Below are 25,917 nucleotides of genomic sequence, written 5' to 3'. Positions count from 1 at the left end.
ATCATCAGAGAAAACGGATGCCAGCTGAACAGCATTCAATGTACCATGCATTTACTGGTACAATAGGAATTATTTTTGTGTTCTTTGTCCTGTCTTGTGGTGTTTGTCTTGTGGCCAGAATTGTTGGGTTTAATAATTTCATAAGACAGTCTAGTTCAAAATTAAATAGAAGGGTTAAATCAAAAAAAGCAGATACTTGTTTTATTCAACTTGGAATACAAAAAGTGTTTGGATAAATCAGGAAAATGTGATATACTAAAGTCTAATACAGTTGCTTAAGTAAGAAAAAGAAACTTCATTGGCCAGATTTTTAATTGAAAAAATTGTTGTTAAAATTTGCATACCAACAGTCTTTGGAAGCAAGGACATGGAAGGTTAACCCACTCCCCATATTGCCCATGGGATCCTTCTGGCTACCTCAGATTTCTAGCCAGAGGGCTGGGGAGGGAGGAAAGCTATTGGACACCTGAGGTTGTACCGAGTGAACTCCTCAAAAGTGGGTGTGCTTGTCCTGGTTTGTTCCTCCAAAGCTCTGTAATAAAGTTATTTTACTGGAAGGGTGTACATGGCATACATTGAATAAGACGACTAATGTACTGTATAATGGCAATGTGTATGTGTTCATTGTTGGGAAAAGGTGTATGAGTGAAGAGTGGACGTTTCCTTTGTAGGTTAAAAGAAGCCAAGAAGGGGAGAAGGAAAAAGAACAGAATGAGTTAACTGAGGAAAAAAATAGCTAGCAAGCTCAGTCCAAAGATAAGACGTTGGCCCCATCCAAGGATACTACCCACAGCTAAGACTTGGCTGACAGCCAAGAAAAGGGGGGGCCTGAATGTGCCCAACAACTATGATATCTGCAAAACACTGCCAGGCATTAATGAAATGTGTTAGGTTTCTTTTCTCACAGATAAAAGAAGTGCTACCCAAAGACCCTAGCAGCCCTGCCATTCATTGAAACAAGGAGACTGAGTCTATGTAAAGTCCATCAACGAAAGACTGCTTTGGCTCCATGCTGGAAAGGCCCTTTCCAAGTCCTGTTAACCACCAACACCGCTGTGAAGTGCCAAGGACTGCCCACCTGGAACCATGCTTCTTACTGCAAAAAGACCCCTCCACCTGGAGAGGATTCTCCAGCTGCTGATCAGCCTATTTCTCCTGCTAGCTCTGCTGTGCCTCCTGGACAGCAGGGAAGGAGGACAAGGTGAAGTGCTAGTAACCTCTCCTTTGTCCTCTGACAGATCTACAATGCCTTTGAATTCTTTTACAGGAATCACACCAGTACAGGGTGAAGTGCTAGTAACCTCTCCCCTGCACTATGGTGAATCACAACTGCTTTTGAAGAAGAAAAGAAGAAACACTCGCTCTGCTGAAACCACCAAAGTCCAGGAATTCCTGACTACAAAAGACATTAAGAACTGGCCCTGGTGGAGAAGACGGAGCATCGTTTATTGGCAAGGAGGGAACTGTGGGGACCGTTCCTGGGAATGCGGGGTCCAGTGGTGGGGTGGATTCTTTCCAGGGGCAGGACTTTGTGCTTATGGACAGGTACCTTCAGGATGCACTGCCCTTCCTAATTGGCTTTCAGAAGATGAATATCAAAACCGCCTTGCCACCACTAGGACTACACCCACTAGTCCCTTGACCCCTGCCACCACCACTGTAACTTACCCAGATACAAACCGTACTGTATATTCCAATGAAACCCATTGGCCAAGGCTTTCACATCTTAGTGATTTACTGAAATTTTGTTCAGAGAAATTATTCTTTAAAGTTCAGGATAATGTATATGAGCAAACAATTGAATGGAAAACAAATGGATCAGTAGAGATAGAAATACATGATATCACTACCAGCGAACCCCAAGAATTAATAATTGCAATTGATGGGTTCTATAGTGAAGTAGATATGATGGTTGTTCCTGGAACTTGTACTGTGTTAAATGAGAGAGGCCCTTATTGTTATTTGGTCACCCAATTAGTGAATAATCAGACAAATACCCAAATTGTTCACAGGGGGCTGCCATTAGATTAGCACAACAGAGGGCTTGGGTTATTTCCTCTAGAAAGAAGAGAGACTTGACCGGATCCCTGTGGGATGGGGCCAATAGTGCAGCAGCAGTGTGGAATATTTTTAAGAACCAGGAACATGATGAGAAATTGGGCCAACTAGAGAAGGCCATTGGCCTTGTTTCTGGAGCACAACTAACCCAGGTACAGGCTGGAGTTGGTGAGTTACATGTTATTTCCGCCCTTAGTTCTATGACCCAGAAGTTGCTAAGAGAGATGGTACTGAATATCACTGAGGCTGGGAAGGCATTGCAGTGGGATCTAGCATGTTCAGAGACTCAGGATTTCCTGAATGACCAGCTGATGTCCATTCGGAATGATCTAGAACATCAGGCTTGGCCCACTGCCCTTACAGACACATCAGGAGTACCATCTGATCTGTGGCCATGGAGACTTACTTGGAAACTTTCTGGATGGAAGTGCGGACGTTCTCAGTGCTCCTTCCAAGCATATGGACCGGTAAAGGGGGTGTGGGCTCCTACATACCGTATCCTGCCGGGTCCATGGGGAGGATGCATGTGGGATTGGATAATTCACCGAGACATCTGGGAAATTAGACCACCTGATATGCCCAATCGATTTTTAGTCAGTGCTCCTGGGATTACACCTCACATTTGGATGGGGTTAGGAAGTCAGTGGACATTTTGGCCATTAGAACCCCACAGCTTCAGTGTAACCGTAAACTGGAGCCAGGAGAAGTTGTCACTGTTTATGACTACGTTTGCTGGGAGGGTAGGGGACAAGGAACTACCCTGACAGGACACTTACTTTTTCAAGCTAACGATAGCTGTGTGTATGTTAATGACACCACATTACAAGACATACATTTTAATCTCACTACCACTGCAGGCAATCATATTATTTACTGGCCTGCAGATAGAGCTTTCCAAGTAGCCCTTAGGTTCCAGATACCCTTTAATTGGACTAGTTTAGTACCTGATAGATTTCAGAATTTGTTTTCACTGTTACCAGAGATTCAGAAAATCTCTGAAGTACAAGGGCAAATTCACATGCTTCAAAACATATATCAAGTTGAAAAGTATGCCTTTCAGACTGCTTATAGAGTATCCACTTTATGTACTAAGTATAATGTATTGTGCTTTGTAACTAAGGCTGTACAACAACCCCATTATAGTTTTGCTATGGGAATGTTATTGCTTGTATTGTTATTAGTTAGTTTAGGATTATGTTATTGTTGTTGTAAAAGACGTAATAATAGTAATACCTTTCATGTTCATGCTAATCATGCATTGTCATTACATCCAATCAGAACCGCTAACATTGAAACATCTGATATAGAATCTGAAGTCCAGGACTTGATGCAAATAGAGGTTTGAGAATGTTTGTTGTACTAGAAGTACAAAAGGGGGGGTTGTGGAAGCAGAAAAAGAACTGTCAGAAAAGAACTGCAATGCATGACAGTTTGTTAGCAAGAGTCAGGCTAACTGTAACCCTAATAACGCGAGATTTGTAGAAGCGAGGATTGTGTGAGGCGGGTGAGAAAGTACTGTGTGAGAAGTTATTGTGACCTTGTATAGATAAGGTGTAGAAGACCTTGTGTAGATAAGGTATAGGAAATATTGTATGTTGGCAAGAGTCAAAACAATTAAGAAATAAGATATCAAGATGGCTTATGTATAACAAAATGCAGCTGTCCCTCATTATTTTCTGTAATGAAAGGTATAAATGCTTGTTGTAATTAGGTATCAGTGAGAGAGACCTGCTTGGCTCTCTCCCTCTGCACAATTGTGAGAGTGAATAAAGCTTCTGACTTGCTGTACCCAAACAAAAAGTGAGAACTCAGTTTTTCTCCGACAATGCCAATCTACATTAGTTGAGTATCTGGCCTATCACGTCTAACTACAGGGAGTTTGTAGAGATACAAGAGGTAATTACCAGATAACCCCTCTGGCATTGGTGTTAATACCCTTTATTCTCATGAGAAGTGTCATGGGATCCCTAGTGATCATAAGTCAGGTCCTCTGTTTAATGTCTCATCTAAAAGACCTCCACCTCCAGAAGCACATCAGCCCATAAAATCATGCTACTTTATTGGCTCACACAAATAAAACTGGGTCTATTCTGCTTTCAGTACACATGGCAAACTCCCATCAATAATAATGTGGAAACCACAGATTCTTTAACAGAAACCCTATCCCCAATATGGAACTTGAACATCACAGCCATTAGGTCTCCAGGAAAGCTGTTTGATATTTAATTTCCCCCCCAAAATGTATATTTATTGCTCCATAACATGTAAAGACACATCCAATAGAATGTAAAAAGTCTCTTATTTACTCAGGAGACCCCAGTGCCTTCTTCGGAACAGCTATGGTTCTTTTGTGCCAATACAGATTTTAAAAATTGACTAAAGTGCCACTGTGTTCAGTTCATGGCGCTTGCCTGGCATTTTCAAGATAAATGTCGACCATTTAAAATGATTTTCTTCAGAATTAATGTCATGTTCCACTCCAGAGGTGCCTGATATTCTATGGTGGGTAAGTGATCCCTGTCTACTCTATGTACAATTTGTAAGGTGCTTGGAGATTCTGTAGGTTGAATAGCAGTACCCTACAGTCCTCGTTAGTAGTCATAAAATGCAAATGAGTTGATCCCATAATGAACGGACCACCCAATAAATTTCAAGTTTCAAACCGAAGACCTTCATTTAGCACGGTACCTTCAGGGCCGGATTAAGGCAGGGGCTTAGGGGCTGCATCCCAGGGCCCCGGCTCAAGGGGGGCCCTGAAAAATAAATCACAGGCAGCGATCTCCAATTCCGGGCCACTAAAAGTCCCTCTGCATGCTGCCCCCTCCCCCAGTACTGTCCCCGCAACTCCCATTGGCCAGGGGCAGTGTTTGTGGGCAGCGTACGGAGACACGCTGTCCCCCTCCCCACATGGGCCACAGAGATTCTAGCAGCCAGCCACTTCCAGGAGCAGCGTGGGCCCACGGCATGCAGGCAGCCTGCCTGAGCCCTGCTGCGCCGCCGGCCAGTAGCCGCCTGTGGTAAGCGCCTCCCAGCCGGAGCCTGCACCTCACACACCCTCCTTCACCCCAACCCCCTGCCCCAGATCAGAATCCCCCTCCTGCACCCAAACTCCCTCCCAGACCCTGCATCCCTTCCTGCACCCCAATCCCCTGCACCAAACTCCCTCTCAGGAAAAAGATTTGTATACAGTGGTCCCACAAAATCTAATAGCTCCTGGCCCACAGGAGAGTTAATCCGGCCCTGGGTACCTTTATTTGGTAAATGTCTAGATCTAGATTCTCAACACAGTTCTGGCTCCACCTCACCTCCAAATGCTACTCCAACCTGCCTTCTACTTCCTCTGACACACCTCTAGTGCTGGGGGTGGAAGTAGCTGGTGTTGAATACAGCTGTGCCATCTCCACCAGTTCTATGCCAGCGGAGCTTTCAAATAAAGAAAAAGGGGAATTCTCAATGGGTTATTTCTGACCAATTTACATCCACTCTGTGCTGCCTTAATGGACTGGAGAATCCGGCTTCTACTTTGTAGCCAATGATTTTAGTTTATTATCCATTTATTGTGTGATGTTATGATTAATCAATGTGTTATATGACATATATTCATTGTATGTTGATTAGAGCCGATTTGTAGGATTATAAAAGTATAAGATTGATCAGTATTTAGAGGAACTATGTAATAGACATAAGTGAGAGAAGCTGAAACGCAAGAAACTGTGGGCTGCGGCCTGCAAGACTTTAGCTATTTTAGGCCTTATGATGGCATAAATCAATGACTGAAATATAACCCGAAAGATTATGGGAAAAGAGGTACCAACTGGTAATATTGCGAAAGCATAGCTGGGAAGATTACATTTAAATTATAAAATGCTGTAACAACAAATATTGTCTCCAATATGTGCCTTAACCGCAAGATAAAGGTGGTACGTCAATGTTAATGAGAACCTATGCAGCCTATAGAATTTGGGGTCCTTTGTGTTTCTAGGGGACACAGACCAATAAGAAAGAGAGGGTTGCCACTTTCATGTATATGCGCAGAATGTAGGTATAGTCAGAATCACAGTATAAAAAAGGGTGCCCAGAGCAGGAAAATTGAGCTTCCTAAGGGAAACTCCGGCAGGAACCACTCCCGTATTGATGATCAATCCACAAGAGGGCCAACAGACTCTAACACCATCTAGGAAGATGTGAGTATGTCTGTAGGTATAACTGGTACATGGTACTTATCTTTAGGAATTGTATATGCTGTGACATTTATAACTTTGTTGGTAATTTTAATAAAACTACTAAAAGATAGATGCTCTTGTAATTGTATGTATTATTTGCCTATGGTTTCATGTGTTCCTATGGGATCTAGATATAGAACAAAAAGAGATAACTCTGTTGAACTTGAGTGTGTATCCACCAGAGCTGAACCCACTGAAGTATAATTAACATTAAATAGAATAAAAGGCTACAACTTTTTTTTTGCTAAACATTTAATAATGGCTGAACCAATTATTCTGAAAGTATGTTAAGAAATGTGCCCTTGGATTGGAAGGTAGATTCATTCAATGAATTAGGGTTTTTGTTGTTGTTTTTCACTGAATGAATGAATGGACATTTCCTTTCATTATTTAACTATTTTCAAAATTGGGTAAAAATAGATCAGATTAAGAGTTATTAGATTTCTACATGTACAGGAAAGAAACTGGCACGTATATAAATAACAATCACAAAATATGATATTACTTAGGGCTTGTCTATACTTACCGCGCTGGTTCGGCGGCAGGCAATCGAACTTCTGGGTTTGATTTATCGCGTCTTGTCTGGACGCGATAAATCGAACCCAGAAGTGCTCGCCGTCGACTCCGGTAATCCTGCTCGGCGCGAGGAGTACGCGGAGTCGACGGGGGAGCCTGCCTGCCGCGTCTGGACCGCGGTAAGTTCGAACTAAGGTACATCGACTTCAGCTACGTTATTCACGTAGCTGAAGTTGAGTACCTTAGTTCGAATTGGGGGGTTAGTGTAGACCAGGCCTTAGAGATGTCCATGAGTCACAAAGTTCAGCGACTGAGCAATATTTTTTCCAGACTCTGGATCTGTGATTTTGATTGAACGATTGAGCTGAGCTACTGTCAAGACATGAACTTTAGATCTAGATCTAGACTGACATCTACATTTCCTTGCAGTATGGATCCAGACTTTTGATTCAGATCCTTCTCTAATATCCATGAAGAGACAGTTTAATAAAATTATAGACTATGATAAGAGCAAAAGACTCATAACAGTAATTTTCAGCTAATGAGAATGCAAATTTGTACATCAGAGTTGGAACAACTTCTTCTCTGTGACTGAAATTTTTGAGGGAATGTTTACATTTGAGGTTCAAGGTTCTGGAAAATTTGGTTTACTGTGAATTGTTGATTTAATTTAGAGCTCTCAAAAGAGAAACTGATATTATTAGCTGGAACCCACATAATACAAGCAGGCATTGTGTAAACCCCTAAGAGGACAGTCAATGCATCTCAATCTAGCACCCCCTGCTGCCAATTCTAGGCCATTCTTGGTGCCAGTGCCAATATTTTACATACATTTACCTCTTATCTACTGAACCACTTAGGTCACTTTCCATCCCCACCCCACAAAAAATAATTAATGAAATTTATAATGAAAATTATGAGGCAACTTTAATATTACTGGGGGATAGTAGAAATTGCCATGATTATCACACCTACCTAGCAAGAGACATAAAAAGCAATAAGAAGAGGTTCTTTAAATACATTAAAAGCAAGAGAAAGATGAAGTAAAGCATAGTTCCTCTACTTAGCCGGGAAGGAGAGCTAATAACTGATGACATCAAGAAAGGTGAGGTGTTTAATGCCTGTTTTGCTTCAGTCTTCACTAAAAAGGTTAATGGTGACCAGATACTTAATACAATGAATATTAACAATGAGGGGGAAGGAACACAAGCAAAAAAGGGGAACAGGTTAAAGAATATTTAGATAAGTTCGACGTATTCACGTCAGCAAGGCCTGCTGAAATTCATGCTAGGGTGCTTAAGTAACTAGCTGAAGGAATCTTGGATCTGTTAGCAATTATCTTTGAGAACTCATGGAAGATGAGTGAGGTCCCAGAGGATTGGAGAAGGGCACATACAGTACCTATTCTTAAAAAAGGGAAACAAAATGGCCAATTATAGACCAGTTAGCCCAACTTCGATACCTGGAAAGATACTGGGACAAATTATTAAAAAACTCCGTTTGTAAGCACCTACAGGATAATAGGGTTATAAGCAGTAGTGAGCTGGAGCCGGTTCGCACCGGTTCACAAGAACCGGTTGCTAAATTTAGAAGCCGGTGTAGAACCGGTCCCAAACTCCGGTCCATGGGCCACATCCAGCCTGCGCGACCGTCCTGTCTGGCCCACCAGAGCTCCCAGCTGGGGAGGCTCCCCAAGCCCCTCCCCCGCTTCTTCCCCCCCTCGCAGCGCCACCGGAGCCCTGGGGGAAGAGGCGGGGCTCCAGAGGCTATTTAAAGGACTGAGGCGGCAGAGGCAGCTGGAGCCCCGACCCTTTAAATAGCCCCTGGAGCCCCCCGCTACCCCAGGGCTCTGGGGGCTATTTAAAGGGCCCGAGGCTCCCCTGCTTCTACCGCCCCGGCCCTTTAAATAGCCGCTGGAGCCCTGGGGAAGCGGCGGGGCTCCAGCAGCTATTTAAAGGACCGGGGCGGCAGAGGCAGCTGGAGCCCCCCGCTACCCCAGGGCTCCGGCGTCTATTTAAAGGGCCGGGGCGGTAGAAGCAGAGGGAGCCCCGGACTTTTTAAATAGCCCCCAGAGCCCCGCTGCCGCTACCCCAGGGCTTCAGCAGTGGGGCTCTGGTGGCAATTTAAAGGGCCTGGGGCTCCAGCCCCTGCTGGGAGCCCCAGGCCCTTTAAATTGCCCCCTGGGGAAGCCGGGCCACCCCAATACAGCACACCGGCTCTTGCCGGTACGCCATGTGGGGGCGTACCGGCTTACTTTCACCTCTGGGTGAGGGGGTGGGGCTGCAAGCTCCAGCAGCTGCGCGGCATCCTTACACAGCAGCATGGTAAGGGGGCTGGGCCGGGGCTGGGAGGAGGGTTGGATAAGGGGTAGGGAGCAGTTGGAGGGGGCGGAGGTTCGGGGGGGCGGTCAGGTAGGCGTGGGAGTCCCGGGGGTCTGTCGGGGTGGTGGTGGATGGGGTTGGGGCAGTCAGGGGACAGGGAGTGGGGCGAGTTGGGTAGGATGTGGGGTCCTGGGGGGCAGTTAGGGTGGGGGGTCTTGGGAGGGTGACAAGGAGGGGGGGTTGATGGATTGCGGGTTCTGAGGGGGGCAGTCGGGGTTGGGGTCAGATGGGGGGGGGGGGAAGACAGGCACGCGAGGCTTGTGCTCACCACACGGTTCCCTACTGGGTCTTCGACGGCACGGCCTTCACTCGCTCTGGGTGAAGGACCTGCCGCCAAAATGCCGCCGAAAACCCGGAGTGAGTGAAGACTCCCCTGCCGCCGAAGTGCCTCTGAGGACCCGATAGGAAACCAGTTCTTAGGATTTGGGGAGCTCATCACTGGTTATATGGAATAGCCAGCATGGATTTGACAAGAACAAATCATGCCAAACCAACCTAATTTCCTTCTTTTGACAGGGCTACTGGCCTAGCGGATAGGGGAGAAGCAGTAGACGATATATCCTGATTTTGGTAAGGCTTTTGACACACTCCCACATGACATTCTTATAAACAAACTAGGGAAGTGCGGTCTAGATTAAATTACCATAAAGTGAGTCCACAACTGGTTGAAAGAGTAGTTATCAATGGTGCGCTGTCAAACTGAGAAGATGTATCTAGAGGGGTCACTCAGGGGCCTGCTACTATTCAATATTTTCATTAATGACTTGGACAATGGAGTAATTATGGATAATTATAAAATTAGCAGATGACATCAACCTGGGAGGGATTACAAGCATTCTGGTGCACTGGATTAGAATTCAAAATGACCTTGATAAATTAAAGAATTGGTCTGAATTCAACAAGATGAAATTCAATAAAGACAAGCGTAAAGTACATCACTTACAAAAACAAAAAAAATTCAAATGCTCAACTACAAAATGTGGTATAACTGGCTAGGTAGTAGTACTACTGAAAATGATCTGGGGGTGATAGTGGATTACAAACTGAATATGATTCACTAATGTGATGCAGTTGTGAACAAGGCTAATATCATTCTGGGGTGTATTAACAAGAGTGTTGTCTGTAAGACATGGGAGGTAACTGTCCCACTCTACTTGGCACTGGGGAGGCCTCAGCTGGAGTTCTGTGTCCAGTTCTGGGTGCCACAAGTTAGGAAAGATGTTGATAAATTGGGAAGAGTCCAGAGGAGAGCTACAAAAATGATAAAATGTTAGAAAAATCTAACCTATGAGGACAGGTTAAAATAACTGGGCATGTTTTGTCTTGAGAAAAGATGACTGAGGGGGGACCTGTTAGTATTAAAATATGTTAAGAGAAGTTATAAAAAGGATGGTGATTAATTGTTCTACATGTCCACTGAGAACAGGATAAGAAGTAATGGACTTAATCTGCTGCAAGGGAGATTTAGGTTAGATATTAGGAAAAACTTTCTAACTATAGGGGTAGTTAAGCTCTGGAACAGGCCTCCAAGGAAGGTTGTGGAATCCCTGTCATTGGAGGTTTTTAAGAACAGGTTGAACAAACACCTGTCAGAGATGATCTGGGTTTACTTAGTCCTGCTTTAGCACAGGTGGCTGGACTTGATGATTTCTCAAGGTCCCTTACAACCATACAGTTCTATGATTCTGTAATTGTTTATAGCTAGAGATTTTGTTACGGAGTTGCCTTATCGATAAACTCAGCAGCAAACAGAGATTGCTGTACTCTTGGTGCTCAGTTTGTGGATGCCAATTATTCCCTATTTTATTTTATTTTCTGGCGTGGATAAAAATGCTGACTCACTTCACAGATCGTTTTAGCAATAATGTCCCTGGGTAGGTTTCAAGCTTAATGATCTACTGAAGGATTATTGACCTTTTTGAGCAACCATTGTGTATGTGAATTTCACAACTTTACTGATCACAAGCCAGCAGTTTGTAACATTAATGGAAGGCTGAAACAGATTCAAACGTACTTGCTTACATCCTAAGATTCAAAAGACTACTAAACTACATATGCCAGTTCACATCAAATCCCATTTATAGCAGGACCCACCTGTGTCCATTTATAATTAAGGGCCTAGGTTAGCCCTTAGTTACAAACCCCTAGTTACAAGCCTTGTTACAAACAGCTACTTTATTTCATCTAGTTTCACTTCAGCATGAAACTCGATGAATCTCAACAGCTTAAAAAAAAAAAAAAAAAAAACCCACCAGCAACCAAACTTAAAAAAAAAAAAAAAATATAGAAGAAACCAAATCAAAGTTGAAGGACTAAAAATAAGAGTCCCACTCCTGCAAGGCCACTCCGCATGGAATTCTCCCTGGCTTCAGTGCAAACTCTATTTGCACAGGGTTTGCAGGCTTGAGCCACAAAATAGTATTGGAATCAGACCAACACAGTTTTTTTGAGCTCCTGTAACTCAAAAAGTGTAGGTCTGGATTTTCAAGAGCGATCATTATTTTGGGATGCCTCCTTTTTTTGGTGCTCAACAGGAGACATTTTAAAGGAATCTGATTTTCAGAGGGCAGGTGCTCTGAATCTTTCTGGAAATCAGGCTCCTTAAGGGGCCCCAGAAATTAGACAACCACAAAACACTCATCATTTTGAAAATCCTGGCCTTACATTTAAAATTGATAGTGCCCTTGTTGCAAGTCTCAGTATTGAGGCAAAGAACTGAACAGGCAACGGACTGTGTACTTCTCTCTTACCCATAGGCGTAATCTGTACAGTTTAGGGTTGAGGCATTAAGGCAAGAGGGTATTGTGGTGGTAATCAGAGTGCCACTCCCTGAGCCAGACCTATTTTACGGCCTGACAGAATTTCAATTTTCAGGGCTGTCAATCCAAAACCTTCCACGAGCACTCAATTAAAGTAAAATTGTAAAAAGTAAACAAAGAGAGTGAATTTTTTGAGATAGCTATTCTGTAATGTAGTCCAAAGCAATTTTAGTATATTTATGTTTGAAAATGGCCAAGTAATTAATATTGGAAAATCATTTGCTAAATAGTCTCCAAAACATTTTTGCAGTGTTTTTCTAAAGATGCATGCCCATATTTGGAGCAGCGTGGCTTGTGCTCACAAAGTATTCTGTCGGTACTTGCAGGACACATCTGGATAGAAGTATCAGCTTGCTCATCCTCTAAGCACCAGGACATGCAATAAAATGAACTGCCTAGAATCACACTTTGGTTTTGCCTATTCATTCCTTCCTTATTTTAATAAAAGAAAAAGTATTACCATAGGAAAGAAAATTACATTTAACACCCCTTTCTTATATCAATGTATCTGTCCACCTATATTGCTAATGGGTCAATCACTAGTATCTAAGTGCTGATGTAATGTTATGTGGCTGGGTTTCAACCCATCAAAGCAAAGCAGCTCAGAGGTTGTGTGTGTCAACAGTGAACACAAGAACATAAGAATGGCCATACTGGGTCAGACCAGAGGTCCATCTAGCCCAGTATCCGGTCTTCGGACAGTGGCCAATGCCAGGTGCCCCAGAGGGAATGAACAGAACAGGTAATCATCAAGTGATCCATCCCCTGTTGCCCATTCCCAGCTTCTAGCGAACAGAGCCTAGGGACACCATCCCTGTCCATCCTGGCTAATAGCCATTGATGGACCTATCATCCATGAACTTATCTAGCTCTTTTTTTAATCCTGGTATAGTCTTGGCCTTCACAACATCCTCTGGCAAAGAGTTCCATAGGTTGACTGTGCATTGTGTGACAGTGGGTAAATGTATTACAAAATTCCCACTGATGCTTTCACCAGTTCAGCTGAACATGTGTGGGAGCACTAATATAGACAAAGCTCTTGGGGCTTAGATAAACCTGCTGAAATAAAATTAACAATCCTGGTGATAAACTAGGATTCCCACAAATGCTAACCACAGTTACTCAAATGGTGCTGAATTTAAATTGGTCTTTGGTTACATTTGCATTTAAAATGTGCTCAGCACCAGTTCAGTTGACACCTATTGTCAGCTACGGCTGTTTTCCTAAGTGTAGCAAGGCTGCTGTGTATGCCTCTCTCTCTCTCTCTGTCCACCTCTCATCATATCAAGGTCAATTTAACCACAGTGAGAAGTTAGTATAGGAAGGCAGGTTCAAGTCTTACCGGCTTTTCTCTTAAGCATGTGTTCTGCTTCTATGGCTGTTATCTGAGAAACCGTGGTGAAAACATGGGCACAATGTACAGACGCCCGTTCCATACAGTACCGATGGTAAATCTCTCTCTCTCCTGCTTCTTTGTCTATGTCAAACTGTTGAACAACAAAAACAATACACCTGTGTGATATGCTACTTCAAACAATTGACCATACATTAGATCAGGGGTAGGCAACCTATGGCATGCATGCCAAAGGCGGCACGCGAGCTGATTTTCAGTGGCACTCACACTGCCCGGGTCCTGGCCACCAGTCTGGGAGGGCTCTGCATTTTAATTTAATTTTAAATGAAGCTTCTTAAACATTTTTAAAACCTTATTTACTTTACATACAACAATAGTTTAGTTATATATTATAGACTTATAGAAAGAGACCTTCTAAAAACATTAAAATGATTTAAGGTTTCGTGTGCCAGTAATACAGAGTGAATAAATGAAGACTTCTGAAAGGTTGCCGACCCCTGCATTAGATGAAAAAGTAAAGTTCCTCTTCTCTCATTTTGTTCTTTGAGACACCTGAAACTGACATTTTCTGGTACTTTTAAATGCTGTCACACCAATTCCACCATTATTATTTACTGTCACTTGAAAGATATAATCTTCTCATTCAATTCAGTTCCAACTCAGGTAATTTCTAGAGATGGGCTCAAATCAAAATCCCAGATGCAAACACCCCAAGCTCTGAAATATGTCCAATTCAGATTCAAACTTTGTAGCTGGCCCTAGCTCTATACTGGACTTAACTAAGGTCTGAACATCCCTAAGCTTTGGGGGAAGTATACAGGTATTGAAGGGTATGTGCTGTTTAGTAGAGACAGGAATAAAGGTAAAGGTGGTGGGGGTAGCACTGTACAGCAACAAAACAGTAAACTGTAAAGAAATAGGAAGTGATAGTAGGGACAAAACAGAACCTGTTTGAATCAAACACACTTTGGGAAAGGATTGTAAGAGAAGTTCTGTTGGGATAGCGTTAGGACTCTGCTGCTATAGACCCCAGATCTGATTCGGATATGAATACTGATTTCATTAAAATTAATAGAGATGAATACTTTTGGGAACTGTGTTATAATGGGAGACTAACTTCCCAGATATAGATTGGAGAAGAAATGCTTCTAATTGTGGTAAGACCCAGTTATTCTTGGCTGTGATAGAGGACAGTTTCTTCATCAAATCATCACTGAACCAACAAGAGGTGATGCCATTTTAGACTTGGCGTTAGTAAGTAGTGAGGACATCATAGAAGAGCAGGTTGTAAGAAATAACCTTGGATCAAGTGATCATGAGTTGAGTCAGTTTAAATTAAATGGAAGGATAATCATAACCAGGTCATCAACTATAGTTTTTAAATTTCAAAAGGGCAGGGAAATTAAGGGAATTAGTTAAAGAAATCAGCTGGACTGAAGAGCTCAAGGATTTAAATGTGGAGGAGGCTTGGAATTTCTTCAAATCAGCTATGCAAAAATTATCTGAAATTTGCATCCCAAGAAAGGGGAAAAAACTTGTAGAGAAAGGCTCCAGACCTAGCTGGATGCATATTCACCTTGGAAACATTATTAGGAGTAAGCAGAGAACCGATACAGAATGGAAAGGGGCTTGATCAGCAAAGCAAGCTACATCATGGAGATTAGAAAATGTAGGAATAAAGTCAGAATTGCTAAAAGTCAAGCTGAATTAGACCTTGCCAAGAAATCAAAATAAATAATAAATGTTTTTTGAGTTATATAAATAAAAAGAAAATAAAGGAGGATGAGGTTGGACCACCAGGCGGCGTAGCTGAGAAGGAGATTACAGAAAATCTAGGAATGGCCCCAAAACTAAATGAATACTTTGCCTCCATTTTCAATAACAATGATGACATGGAACATGGGCTTGACGGCTGTACGGCTGATGGAAATGAGCATCTAGAAATGGAAATTATCAATTTGAGTTGGAAGAAAAATTTAAAGAGCTTAATGGGCTCAAATTGGAGGGGGACCAGATAACTTCCAGCCCAGAATACTGAAAGAACTGGCACATGAGATTGCTAGTCCAGTAGCAAGAATTTTTAATAAATCTACCTATTTGGGGGTTGTACCATATGACTGGAGAATATCTAATGTCGTGCCTATATTTAAAAAAGAGAAAAGCATGAGCAGGGAATTACAGACCCATTAGTTTGACCTCAGTAGTACGCAATATTTTAGAGCAAATTGTGAAGGAAAGAATAATTAAATTCCTAGAGGTACATGGTAAAGGGCATATAATGCAACATGGGTTTACCAAAGGTAGCTCATGCCAGACTAATCTATTTTCCTTCTTTGTGAAAATAACTTCTTTTTTTTTTAAATAAGGGAAGTGCAGTAGATCTGATATATTTAGACTTCAATAAAGCATCTGACATGGTGCCACATGGGAAATTATTAGTTAAATTAGGGAAGATGAGGAGCAGTATAAGCATTGTAAGGTGAATAAGGCATTGGCTAAAGGGGAGAAGGAAATGGGTTATGCTAAAAGGTGAATTATCGGACTGGAGAGAGGTTACTAGTCGAGTTCATCAAGGATCGGTCTTGGGAGCAACCTTATTCGGATTAATATTTTTATTAATGACCTTGGCACACAAAGTAAGAGCATGCTAATGAAATCTGCTCATGATACTAAATTGGAAGGCATCATCAATACAGAGGAGGATCTGAATATTATACAGGCAGAGCTGGATGACCTTGAAGACTGGAATGACAGAAATGGGATGAAATTCAATAGTCCAAAGTGCAAGGTCATGCACTTGGGGTCTAACAACAAGAATTTCTGCTACAAGGTGAGGGCTCAGCAGTTGGAAGTGACAGAGGAAAAGAGAAACTGGGTGTGTGGGTCTATCACAGAAGGACTATGATCCACCACGTGATGTGGCTGGGAAAAGGGCAATTCTAGGATGTATTAGACGAGCATTTCCAGTAGAGATAGAGAAATATTAGTGCCATTGTACAAGACACTGGTAAGACCTCTTTTGGAATACTGTGTACAATTCTGGTCATGCATGTTCAAGAAAGATTAATTTAAACTGGAATGGGTGCAGAGAAGAGCTACTAGGATGATAAAGGGAATGGAAGGCCTATCTTATGAGGCGACTGGAAGAGCATGGCTTGTTTATTTTCACAAAAAGAAGGCTGAGAGGGGGTATGAATGCTCTCTATACATACATTGGGGGGAGGGGAGGGATAAATACCATGCAGGGCGAAGAGCTAGTTAAGCTAAAGGACAATGCTGGCACAAGAACAAATGGATATAAACTGGTCCCAGTCCAGTAACAGCCTCTCACTAGGAGTTGTGGTGACAAACAACTTAACTGATTTTAAGAAAGAGCTGGATAAATTTATGAGTGCAATTGTATGATGGGGTTGCTTGTGATGATGGGGGGCGGGCAGGGCTCAAGAGTTCTAGGGTTCACTTCCAGTTTATAGCTTATGTTCCTAAAACTCATGTTTCAGGGTTTCAGCCAGGCACCAACAGGGGTCAGGAAGGGATCTTTTTCTCCAATGTATTCTGGGAGGTTTTATTATCTCCTTCCTCTGAAGCCTCAGAAATGGCCACAGCTGGAGTTGGGATATTGGGCAGGGTGGGTCAGGGCTCTAATGTAGCCCTGAGCATTTTCTCTCTCTCAGGTTCTTACGCACATGCTCTGGGTCTAACTGATCACCATATGTAGGGTTGGGAAGGAATTTTCCCCGGGTTCTTTTGGCAGTGACCTTGGGGTTTGTTCACCTTCCTCCGTAATGTGAGAGTGCCAGGATTATCTGGGTATATCTCACTGAATCATTTCCCTGCCATTGCGGGAACCTTGAGACAGTGCACCTAAGTCCCTCCTATGCTCTGCCTGTGGCACATTTACTTTGTCCTCATTTCTGTTGGACTGTGTGCGCCAGTGCTGGGTGGTGTCGGTGCACTGTGATATACAGGAGGTCAGACTAAATGATCTTTTTGTGCCTTCTGGCCTTAAACTCTATGACTCTAAAATCAGATACAAATTATTCAGCTTCTCCCCATCTCTAATAATTATGTTCTTTGCACCTAAATTCCCAGCTGCAGTTGCAATCAGGTATGGTATTCTTTACTTTCTGTCCTGAACAATTTCATCGTTTTGCTGTGTACTGTTAAACACCTGAGGATTTCCAGCCAGAGGTGGCAGCATTTCAGTGGTGAATGTTGCAATTCCTGTGGATAACTTACATGTCAGCATCATCTGCAAAAGCTCTTTTAGGCTCCACTGGGATGAGAGACACTATACAATAAACATAGGTTATTTCTCTTGTCCCTAAAATTGCTACTGCAGTTATAAGGGCTGCAGTGAGGACTAGAAAATAGAAGTGGGTGACGTTGGCTCAATTAGCAGTATGATCTGCACGGGAGGAAACTCAGATCACTATAGAGCCAATGCTTAAGAGTTCAAACAGTCACCACTAATTTCCACTACAAAAGCCAAATCTGTACAATGTAGTCTAAAAAAGCTTAACTAATTAGGTGTCAATGATTATATGGTTTACAGTTAAATTACAATCCTATTAGTCCTAAATTATCTTTCACTGCTGGGAATACCAAGGTAACCCTCTCAAGGTTAATGGCAAGGACACAGCATATACTGCTTTTACATGTAGTTTATTAAGTACTGAAGGCTGTTACAATGACATTAAGAATCTCACTTATGCAGAATTCTCATGATTCCATTATTGCTAGGGCTGACACTTAGCACATTTTACCTTGTGAGTGCCTTAACAAGACATCCAATGCACATGGGGGAATCAAACTAGTCAATGAATTGGAAGGAGGTTGGGGATGGGGGAAGGGGGAGGACTGGACTGGGACAGGCTGAGGCTGGAAAGGACAGGGGCAAAAGGCTCTTGGAATGGAATCCAAGATTCCAGAGTTTCAACATCCCTCTGCTGTCAGCAAATATCTGTAAAACCCATTATCAAAGTGTGTCTCCCATCCCCCTCTAGTGGCTGCTCCACATAGAGGATGACAACCTACTATTGCTATCAGTTATTCTGTTAGCTCAAGTAGCAGAGATCTTTGTCATGGATCAAAAAGTTCCAAACCTGCTGATGACATATATGGGTGTCAATGTTTTGACAGAATGGATTAGTAACTGAAACCAGATCTCCTAAGTCCCAATCCAGTAATTTAACCACCCAACCAATCTTCATTTTTCAGAATGCCATGATATGGGCCTTTTTGTCTTTATCAGTGGTCTCAGTTCCAGCCTCATATATGCAGGTGTCAATAACCACACAGTGTTTCTTGAAGAATCTGCAATGAACTTTTTCTTACAGGCATTAATGGCCTGATTTGAAAGGCCCTGAGCACTGGTAGCTCCCAATGACTTCAGAAGGAACTCTGGGTCAACGGCACTTCTGAAAAAAATCAGATATTAAGGGTGGGATTTTCTACTCTGCCTCCACTAAAGAGAATAGTAAATCTAGAGTTGGTGGGACAAAAAAATGAGAAAAGTGTGCAGGAATTTTTCAAAAATGTTTTTACTTTAAAAAAAAAAATCATTGATAGTTTTTGATCGTCAAAAAATTTCAACAACTATAGAGCTGGTGCAAAGCCCCAAATATTTTATTAAAAGTGGTTTGGTTCCCCCCCATCAAAAATTGAATTGCTAAAAATGTTAATTAAAAACTCCAAATTTGGGAAATTTTGACCAGGTCTAGTTAAAAACTTCCTCCTGACTCCAATGACAACAGAGCCCGAATACTCAAATTCCATAAAAACCCTATCCAGAATATTATTTGTCATTCTTGTTCATTTTTGTTTCTTTATGCAATGCTTGAATATTGATTCCCCCTTCCTCACTGCTATCAAATTCTTCAGCTTCTGAAAATGAGAAAGGTTTTGTTTCTGGATGCTCTTGCATGACTTCTAGACCAAGTTCTTGAGCAGCATCAACATGGTTCTATTAGTGGGGAGGAAGAAGATCTCATTTTTAATCACATTGTTCCTCCTCCCACAGTTCATCCTCTTTCTGTGGTTCTTTCTGCTGCAGCTTCTGCTACTTACAGAGATGTTGGGTCCTGGCTTTTGACCTTACTTACAAGGTGGAGAGAGAAATCTCATTGTCTACCTCTTAGCAGGCTTGAATGATGACTTCAGAAAATAATAGTCTTAGATGAGTTGAAGGCCAGGTTAACTGGTACTTAAGTGATGAGACAACACAACAGGATAGAGAGTGCAGATTGAAGTGTCTACTTGGAAACTGTGGGATGCTTTTGTTCTACTGCATATCTGCCAATCTGAATGCTAGCACAGGGGCAGGCCTGCCACTTACTATTTGATTTCCTCCTCCTCGCTCGGTCCACTCCTGACTGGCATGCGAGCCACCAAAGTATCCACAGTGGCCTTCGCAGTGGAGGTGGGGTCACCACAGAGTATTGCGTCCAGCTCTTTGTAGAACTGGCAGCTCGTGGGCGCAGCACCGGAGTGGCGGTTTGCCTCCTGCGCCTTGTGGTAGGCATTCCTCAGTGCCTTCACTTTGACCCTGCACTGCATTATGTCCCGGTCATGGCCCCTTTCTGTCATGCATCGTGAAATTTGTCCATAGGTTTCATAATTCCTATGGCTGGAGCGCAGCCGGGCCTGGACAATCTCCTCTCCCCAAATGCTGATGAGCTCCAGCAGCTCCGCATTGCTTCAAGCAGGGGATCGCCTGGTGCGTGGAGCAGGCATAGTCACCTGGAAAGATGCGCTGAGACCACTGCACACGTCACCAAGCAAACAGGAAGGGGACTTTCAAAATTCCCAAGGAATTTAAGGGGTAGAGATGACGGTTGGGCACCTGAGGGCAGTAGAGTTCAAACCGATGACCAGAGAGGCGAGAACAGGCATTGTGGGACACCTCCCGGAGGCCAATCGCAGCGCTGTAATCGACCAGGATGTCAACACTGGCACCGCAGCACTGTATCCCCGGCGCAGAAAGCTGTACGCCTCTCGTTGGGGTGGTTTTTTTATAGCACTGCAACTGCGAAGTTTCTGCACACTAAGTGGCTTGGCAGTATGTACACCTCGGGAGTTACAACGCAAAAAGATGCTTTTCTGTGCAGAAACTTGCCAGTGTAGACAAGACCCAAGACTGCTTTAGGTTTCTTCTTCACACAGATTTTAAGGACAAAAATTTTCCTCTCTAATCCCCTCGTTCTAACTCTAATGTTCTGTTTGGTTTATTACTAGTCAGCTCGTTCTGCACATGTAGAGATCTCATTGAGACTTAGTTTCATGCAATCCTGGAGCAAATTTTGAACTAACTTCTTCTCTCTGCATGGAGTCCTGTGATGGATTTCTAGTTTGATTCATGGCTTCGTAGTTTACAATCAAAAGTCAGTGGTTTAAGCTGAGTTCCATTTGGAGTTTTCAGATTCATCAGAGTTCCTAACCCAGCACGAAGCTCAAAAACATTCAACTCTGTGCCCTTTGCAGACTAAAACCTCCAACTTTCACATCTCCAGTCACAGCAATAACAGAGTTTAAAAAAAAAAATAGATAAACCTTGGAATGCTAAATATACTGTCAGATGAAGGTTGCAAGTAGAACTGGTTGGAAAAAAAGAATTCAAAACTAATTTTTTTGTTTCAAATTGACATTTGCACATCAAATGACATTAAAAGGCTATTTAAACTCAAAATTTCAATTTGAAATTAAATGTCTTGGTGTGAGTCAACATTTTGAAACGAAATGTTTTGTTTCAAATTCACATTTTGAAATGAAACAAAACATTTTCATTTGAATATATATCTAGAAATAAAATGTTCTGCTTTGAAATGTCACTTCAGAAAATAAAAAACTGTCATCAAAATTGACATGTTTTTCAATGACAAATATTTGTCAGAAAACTTTCAACCAGCTCTAGTTCACACCAGTCATTATTGATAAAGTGACTACAAACAAACAAACAAAAAAACCCCACCCTGATTATGGCAAATTCATAACCTCATCTCTTCTCAGAGATCATTTTTTTCATTTCATCTGAACATACTTCTGTTTTTTACTCCTACTTCATGGCTATTGAAAGTCTCAAACTCCAGAGGTGACCATCCCTGAAGTCTGGGGAAGTCTTGAGTTAAATCTACACATTATGACCAACTTCTATCTTTATAGTATGCCAAACAAAAATCCCCCAATCCAAACACTCCCAAACTGTAGGGAAGTTTGGACTGAGATCCAGAATCAAACTTCACAGCTGGACCCTAACTACAATGGGATGAGACAAAACTCTCAATCCAGATACTCTAACCTAACTTCTGTTTTAGCAACATCATTCTTTTTGCAATGAGGGGGTTCAGTGAAAATGGCATTCCCAACTGAGAGTGTTTGTCATGTATTCACTGTACAAAAGTATAGCAAAAAAAGCTCATGCTCCCTAAGTCACCTTGAATCCTTAGGGAAATTGTGGGCTATGCAAAAATATCATGCACTCAGTATGGTGCCAAGTTGACAAGTGTATCATTTGAAAAAGTGAACTTGGGAATTTTGAGTCTTTTTACACGTGAATGTGATTTGTGTGAAGAAGAGATAGGTGTAAAACAAAACCCTTAATCTGGACATCCCCAGTCTGAGGACGAGGGTTTGAAATGTGTATCAGAATTTTTCAGCACTGGTCAATTGCAGTGTGAATGGCTGTGCCCCCACATCACTATTATGGCTTCCAATCCATCATTTGATACGCTGGGTGTAAATGCACGTTCCACTGAAGCGGAAAAGAAAAGTTACTCTTGTTGCTAAGGTACTGAGCTGGAACTCAGGACATCTGTGCTCAATACCAAGCCCTGCCAAAGAGATCCTGAGTGACTTGTAGTAAGTTAGTCTTTTAGTGCCTCTGTTTTCCCACCTGTAAAATGGGGATAGAAGTACTTTCCTACTTCATGTGGGTATTGTGAGGCTAAATGGATTATCAATCATTATTAAACTCTAGTCATTGTTTGTGAGCCGCTCAGATAACATGATGATGGGGACCATGTAAGTAGATAGAGGAATCATTTCAGTTGTTGGGTTTGGTGTGTGGGTGTTTGGTTGTGTTAGTGGCCTCTGATATACAGGAGATCAGACTAAATGGTTTACAGGTCCCTTCTGGCGATTACCTCTATGACTCTGAATCTGCAATGTCTGCCACAACAGCCTCAAGTACAAGGCTGTGTGGCTGTTACAATACTTTGTGTGACTTTTGCTTGTAACTAAGACCGTTAACATGACCCCTGGATGTGTGAACAAGGGAATATCAAGAAGGAGTAGGGAGGTGGCATCACCTCTGTTTGCAGCATTAGAGAGACCATTACTGGAATACTGTGTCCAGTTCTGCTGTCCACACTTCAGAATGGATGTTGACAAATTGCAAAGGGTTTGGAAAAGAGCAATAAGAACGATTTGAGGTCTGGAAAGCATAAGAGACTAAAGAAGCTCAATCTAATTAGTTTATCTAAGAGGAGGTTAAGGAGTGACTCTTCACAATGTACGAGGGCCTACATAGGTATGAGATTCCTGATACTAGACAGCAGAAAAAGTCAGAATGAGATCCAATGGTTGGACACTGAAGCTAGACAAATTCATACTAGAAATAAGGTGAACATTTTTAACAGTGAGAGTAATTAACCATTGGTACAACTTATCTATGGATGTGGAGGATTCTCCATCACTTGTAGTCTTTAAATCAAGCCTGGGTCCCTTTGTAAAAGATATGTTGTTGCTCAAATAGAAGTTATGGGCTGGATGCAGGAATTATTGGGAGAGGTTCTCTGGACCCTGTTACACAGAAGATCAGGCTAAATGATCATAAGCATCCCTTCTGGCCTTAAAATCTGTGAAAGTGACTTGCCTAAGGTCACAGAGTAGGTCTGTGGAACAGCTGGGAATAGTCAGTGACAGAACTGGGAATGAAACCCAGGAGTCCTGATCCCCAATCCATTGCTCTAATTACTAGACCCTTGTCCCTATGGAGCAGAACCTTCTTCATTTCCAACTCAGGGGAAAAGAACACAGCAGCTCTGGCATGCTATTGAATAAAGATTAAGAGGAACTAGTTATATATTTAAAACCCAAAATTTAACTCCTTATTTATTGTTCTCTTATGTAAATGGCAAATAGTAGAATTTTCCTTCTTCTGTAGCTTAGCCTCACTAAATAAGAATAAAAACTACACATCCTGGCTTAAGTCAGATTTGCATTAGCTGCTCTTCTAATAAAGCGGATCAACTTTGCATAATGATGAGCTCAATGACTGTGGGAGCGGCACTGCCGTAAAAAGAAATGAGAACTAGACCTGCTATGGTGCCAACAAAAATGCCACAAGCAGGTAGTTTCAACTGAGACTTTACAGTGCATTAATTTAGTCATTATGCCCATCTCTGCACTACTTTGCATCTTGTAGAATCATTTATAAAACTGTGCAGGCTAAGGGTAAAAAAGCTACCAGTTCAGAACACTCATGTTTTACACCAACTAGGCACCCATGTAAATAACTACACAAGGTGCAAAACCACGGAGAGTCAATCAGACCATAGTTTTTCCATGTGCAGTATTTTTAAACTATAAAATCTTAAGGTGAATTTTCAGTACTTGTGAGAGACTTAGTTGCTAGCACCAGAGACTTTTGCCAACGGACTTGCCCATTGTGTCTAACCAGTGCTCCACAAATCCACTTTGAAAGGACTACTGCTATTACGAGAAAGAAGTTTGACCCTTCTGTTCATTGGCTTATTTGCTGAAACTGTTAGTTCTGATGTGGAGCTCTGTCCCCCAGGAATTACACTGAAGCCGCCAATATATTTCAGTGAAATTACGAAAGGTGCCAGCCTATGTGAATTCCTGGAAGGGTGGGCAGAGTCCACCAGAACAAAAAGCCCCGCCCCTCAAATGGGAGAGGGACCATAGGCAGGCGGTGTGCACCTTCCTGCAGCAGCCACTCATGTTACAAGAGAGAGGCAGAGGGCAGGGCAGCTTTCACCTCCTGGAGCACTCAGTGGGAGGCACAGGGGTAGGCAACACCACATGCTGGGTAATACCCACAGGGTCCAGCCAGTCCCTCTGACCATAGTTCAGGAGATCTCCAATTCTGGAGACCGCGGGACCAATGTCCAGCTCACCCGGGGGGCCTCCACCACTTGATATCTGCGCTATACAGCAAGCTCTCCAGGAGGAGATCTTCACCCTCTGGCTTGAAAGATGCTAGCTAGCCTATTAGCCTCTAGCACTGAGAATCCCTGGCTTCTCTGCTGCAACTGTTAAAAAAGATGCCAGTTAGTGCCATGGACAGTTATCGTGTGGAAGCCAGACGGAGAATACCCTGCTCATGTCACTGAACAGCCATCAGAACATAACCTTTGGTGATTACTGACCTTGGCTGGATTTGAACAGACGAAAAAAAATCAAGCTCTTATTATGGGTCCCTGACCACTTCATTCCCCCAAGCAGAGATGCCGACAAAAAAGCCACACAGGAACATTATACTGCACTAATGACATCCCATTAATTTTTCTTTGTTTTCTTGTTGTTTCCCCCTCAATAGGGGTGTTATTCAAACATCATAATCTTGAATGCAAGCAAAAAAGTGTACATTTTGTTTCACTCTGACATTAACAGCTGTTAGATGGTAATGGGCTTTAAGTCTGTACTGACCTGGACCAGATTTGAACTAGTGACCTAGAAGTGAAAGGCTTATTATCCAATTACCAATCCCCTGAGCCATGTAACCCAACTGCAAGCTAGGGGGGCAATGGGGCCAGTTACACCAGAGATGAGTTTGGCCCATTCATGGCTTTGCATTCTGAGATGAATTACAAGTTCAGCCATAGCGTGGGTGTGATGAGCAACCCTTGTTCTTTATCTCATTGGGGAAATGGTGCGTTCTATACAAGACACCTGTCTGCAGAAAACAGAGAATGAAATAGCTGTTTACACTTCTAGAAAGTTCTTCTGAATAATACAGGATCCAAAACAAACAGAATGATTAAGTTAGATTTTTCTTTTTCGATTGTCCACATAAGCAAATGAGAACAAACTATACAAGCATCTAATTTCATAAAAATATATGAGTCTAATCTACACTGATACAGGCAGATTCTCTCAGTCACACCGTTGTAAATCCAGAGTGACTTTGCCAAATTCAGTGGAATTACTTCACATTTACACTAGTGGACCTGAGCCCAGAATCTGGAACTTTAGGGCCACATCATCAGGACTTGCCAATGGTCCTCTGGGGTCATTCTAGCAACCAGGAATTGCTGGAGAGCAAAGGAATGCCATCTAAGCTCTGTTTTCCTTGACCATATCCCATACGCTAAGGGTGATGTAGTTGTGGCTAGGCTGGTCCTACACTGGAGAATTGGTCCCGGGTCTGTTACAGTCTCTTCAGTGGCTGTTTTGTTTCAAGCAGCACAAACTTGCAATCAGATTTCTGAATCAAAAGGTTTTGGCTCGGCCAGGGAGCATCGTGCACGAGGTGGGAGGCCCTCACAGTTCTAGCTCCCCTCTGCTTACAACGATGGGGAAAATGTCAGTAACTTTACACTTGG

The 25,917-nt window shown here is 42.6% G+C and overlaps 1 protein-coding gene across 1 annotated transcript in view; it reads right to left on the bottom strand.

Annotated features, from left to right (window-relative positions):
* Window positions 1-25,917, bottom strand: part of GYS2 (glycogen synthase 2) — an 83,061-nt gene that overhangs the window by 34,526 nt on the left and 22,618 nt on the right. Inside the window, exon 5 of the mRNA XM_065413880.1 lies at window positions 13,340-13,484. Coding sequence (XP_065269952.1) covers window positions 13,340-13,484 — 145 coding nt within the window. The remainder of the gene's footprint in view (window positions 1-13,339; window positions 13,485-25,917) is intronic.

Source organism: Emys orbicularis, chromosome 1, assembly GCF_028017835.1.
Source record: "Emys orbicularis isolate rEmyOrb1 chromosome 1, rEmyOrb1.hap1, whole genome shotgun sequence".
Taxonomy (NCBI): domain Eukaryota; kingdom Metazoa; phylum Chordata; order Testudines; family Emydidae; genus Emys; species Emys orbicularis.
The sequence above is the reverse complement of the archived record's forward strand: the minus strand, read 5'-3'. Positions and strand labels throughout refer to the sequence as shown.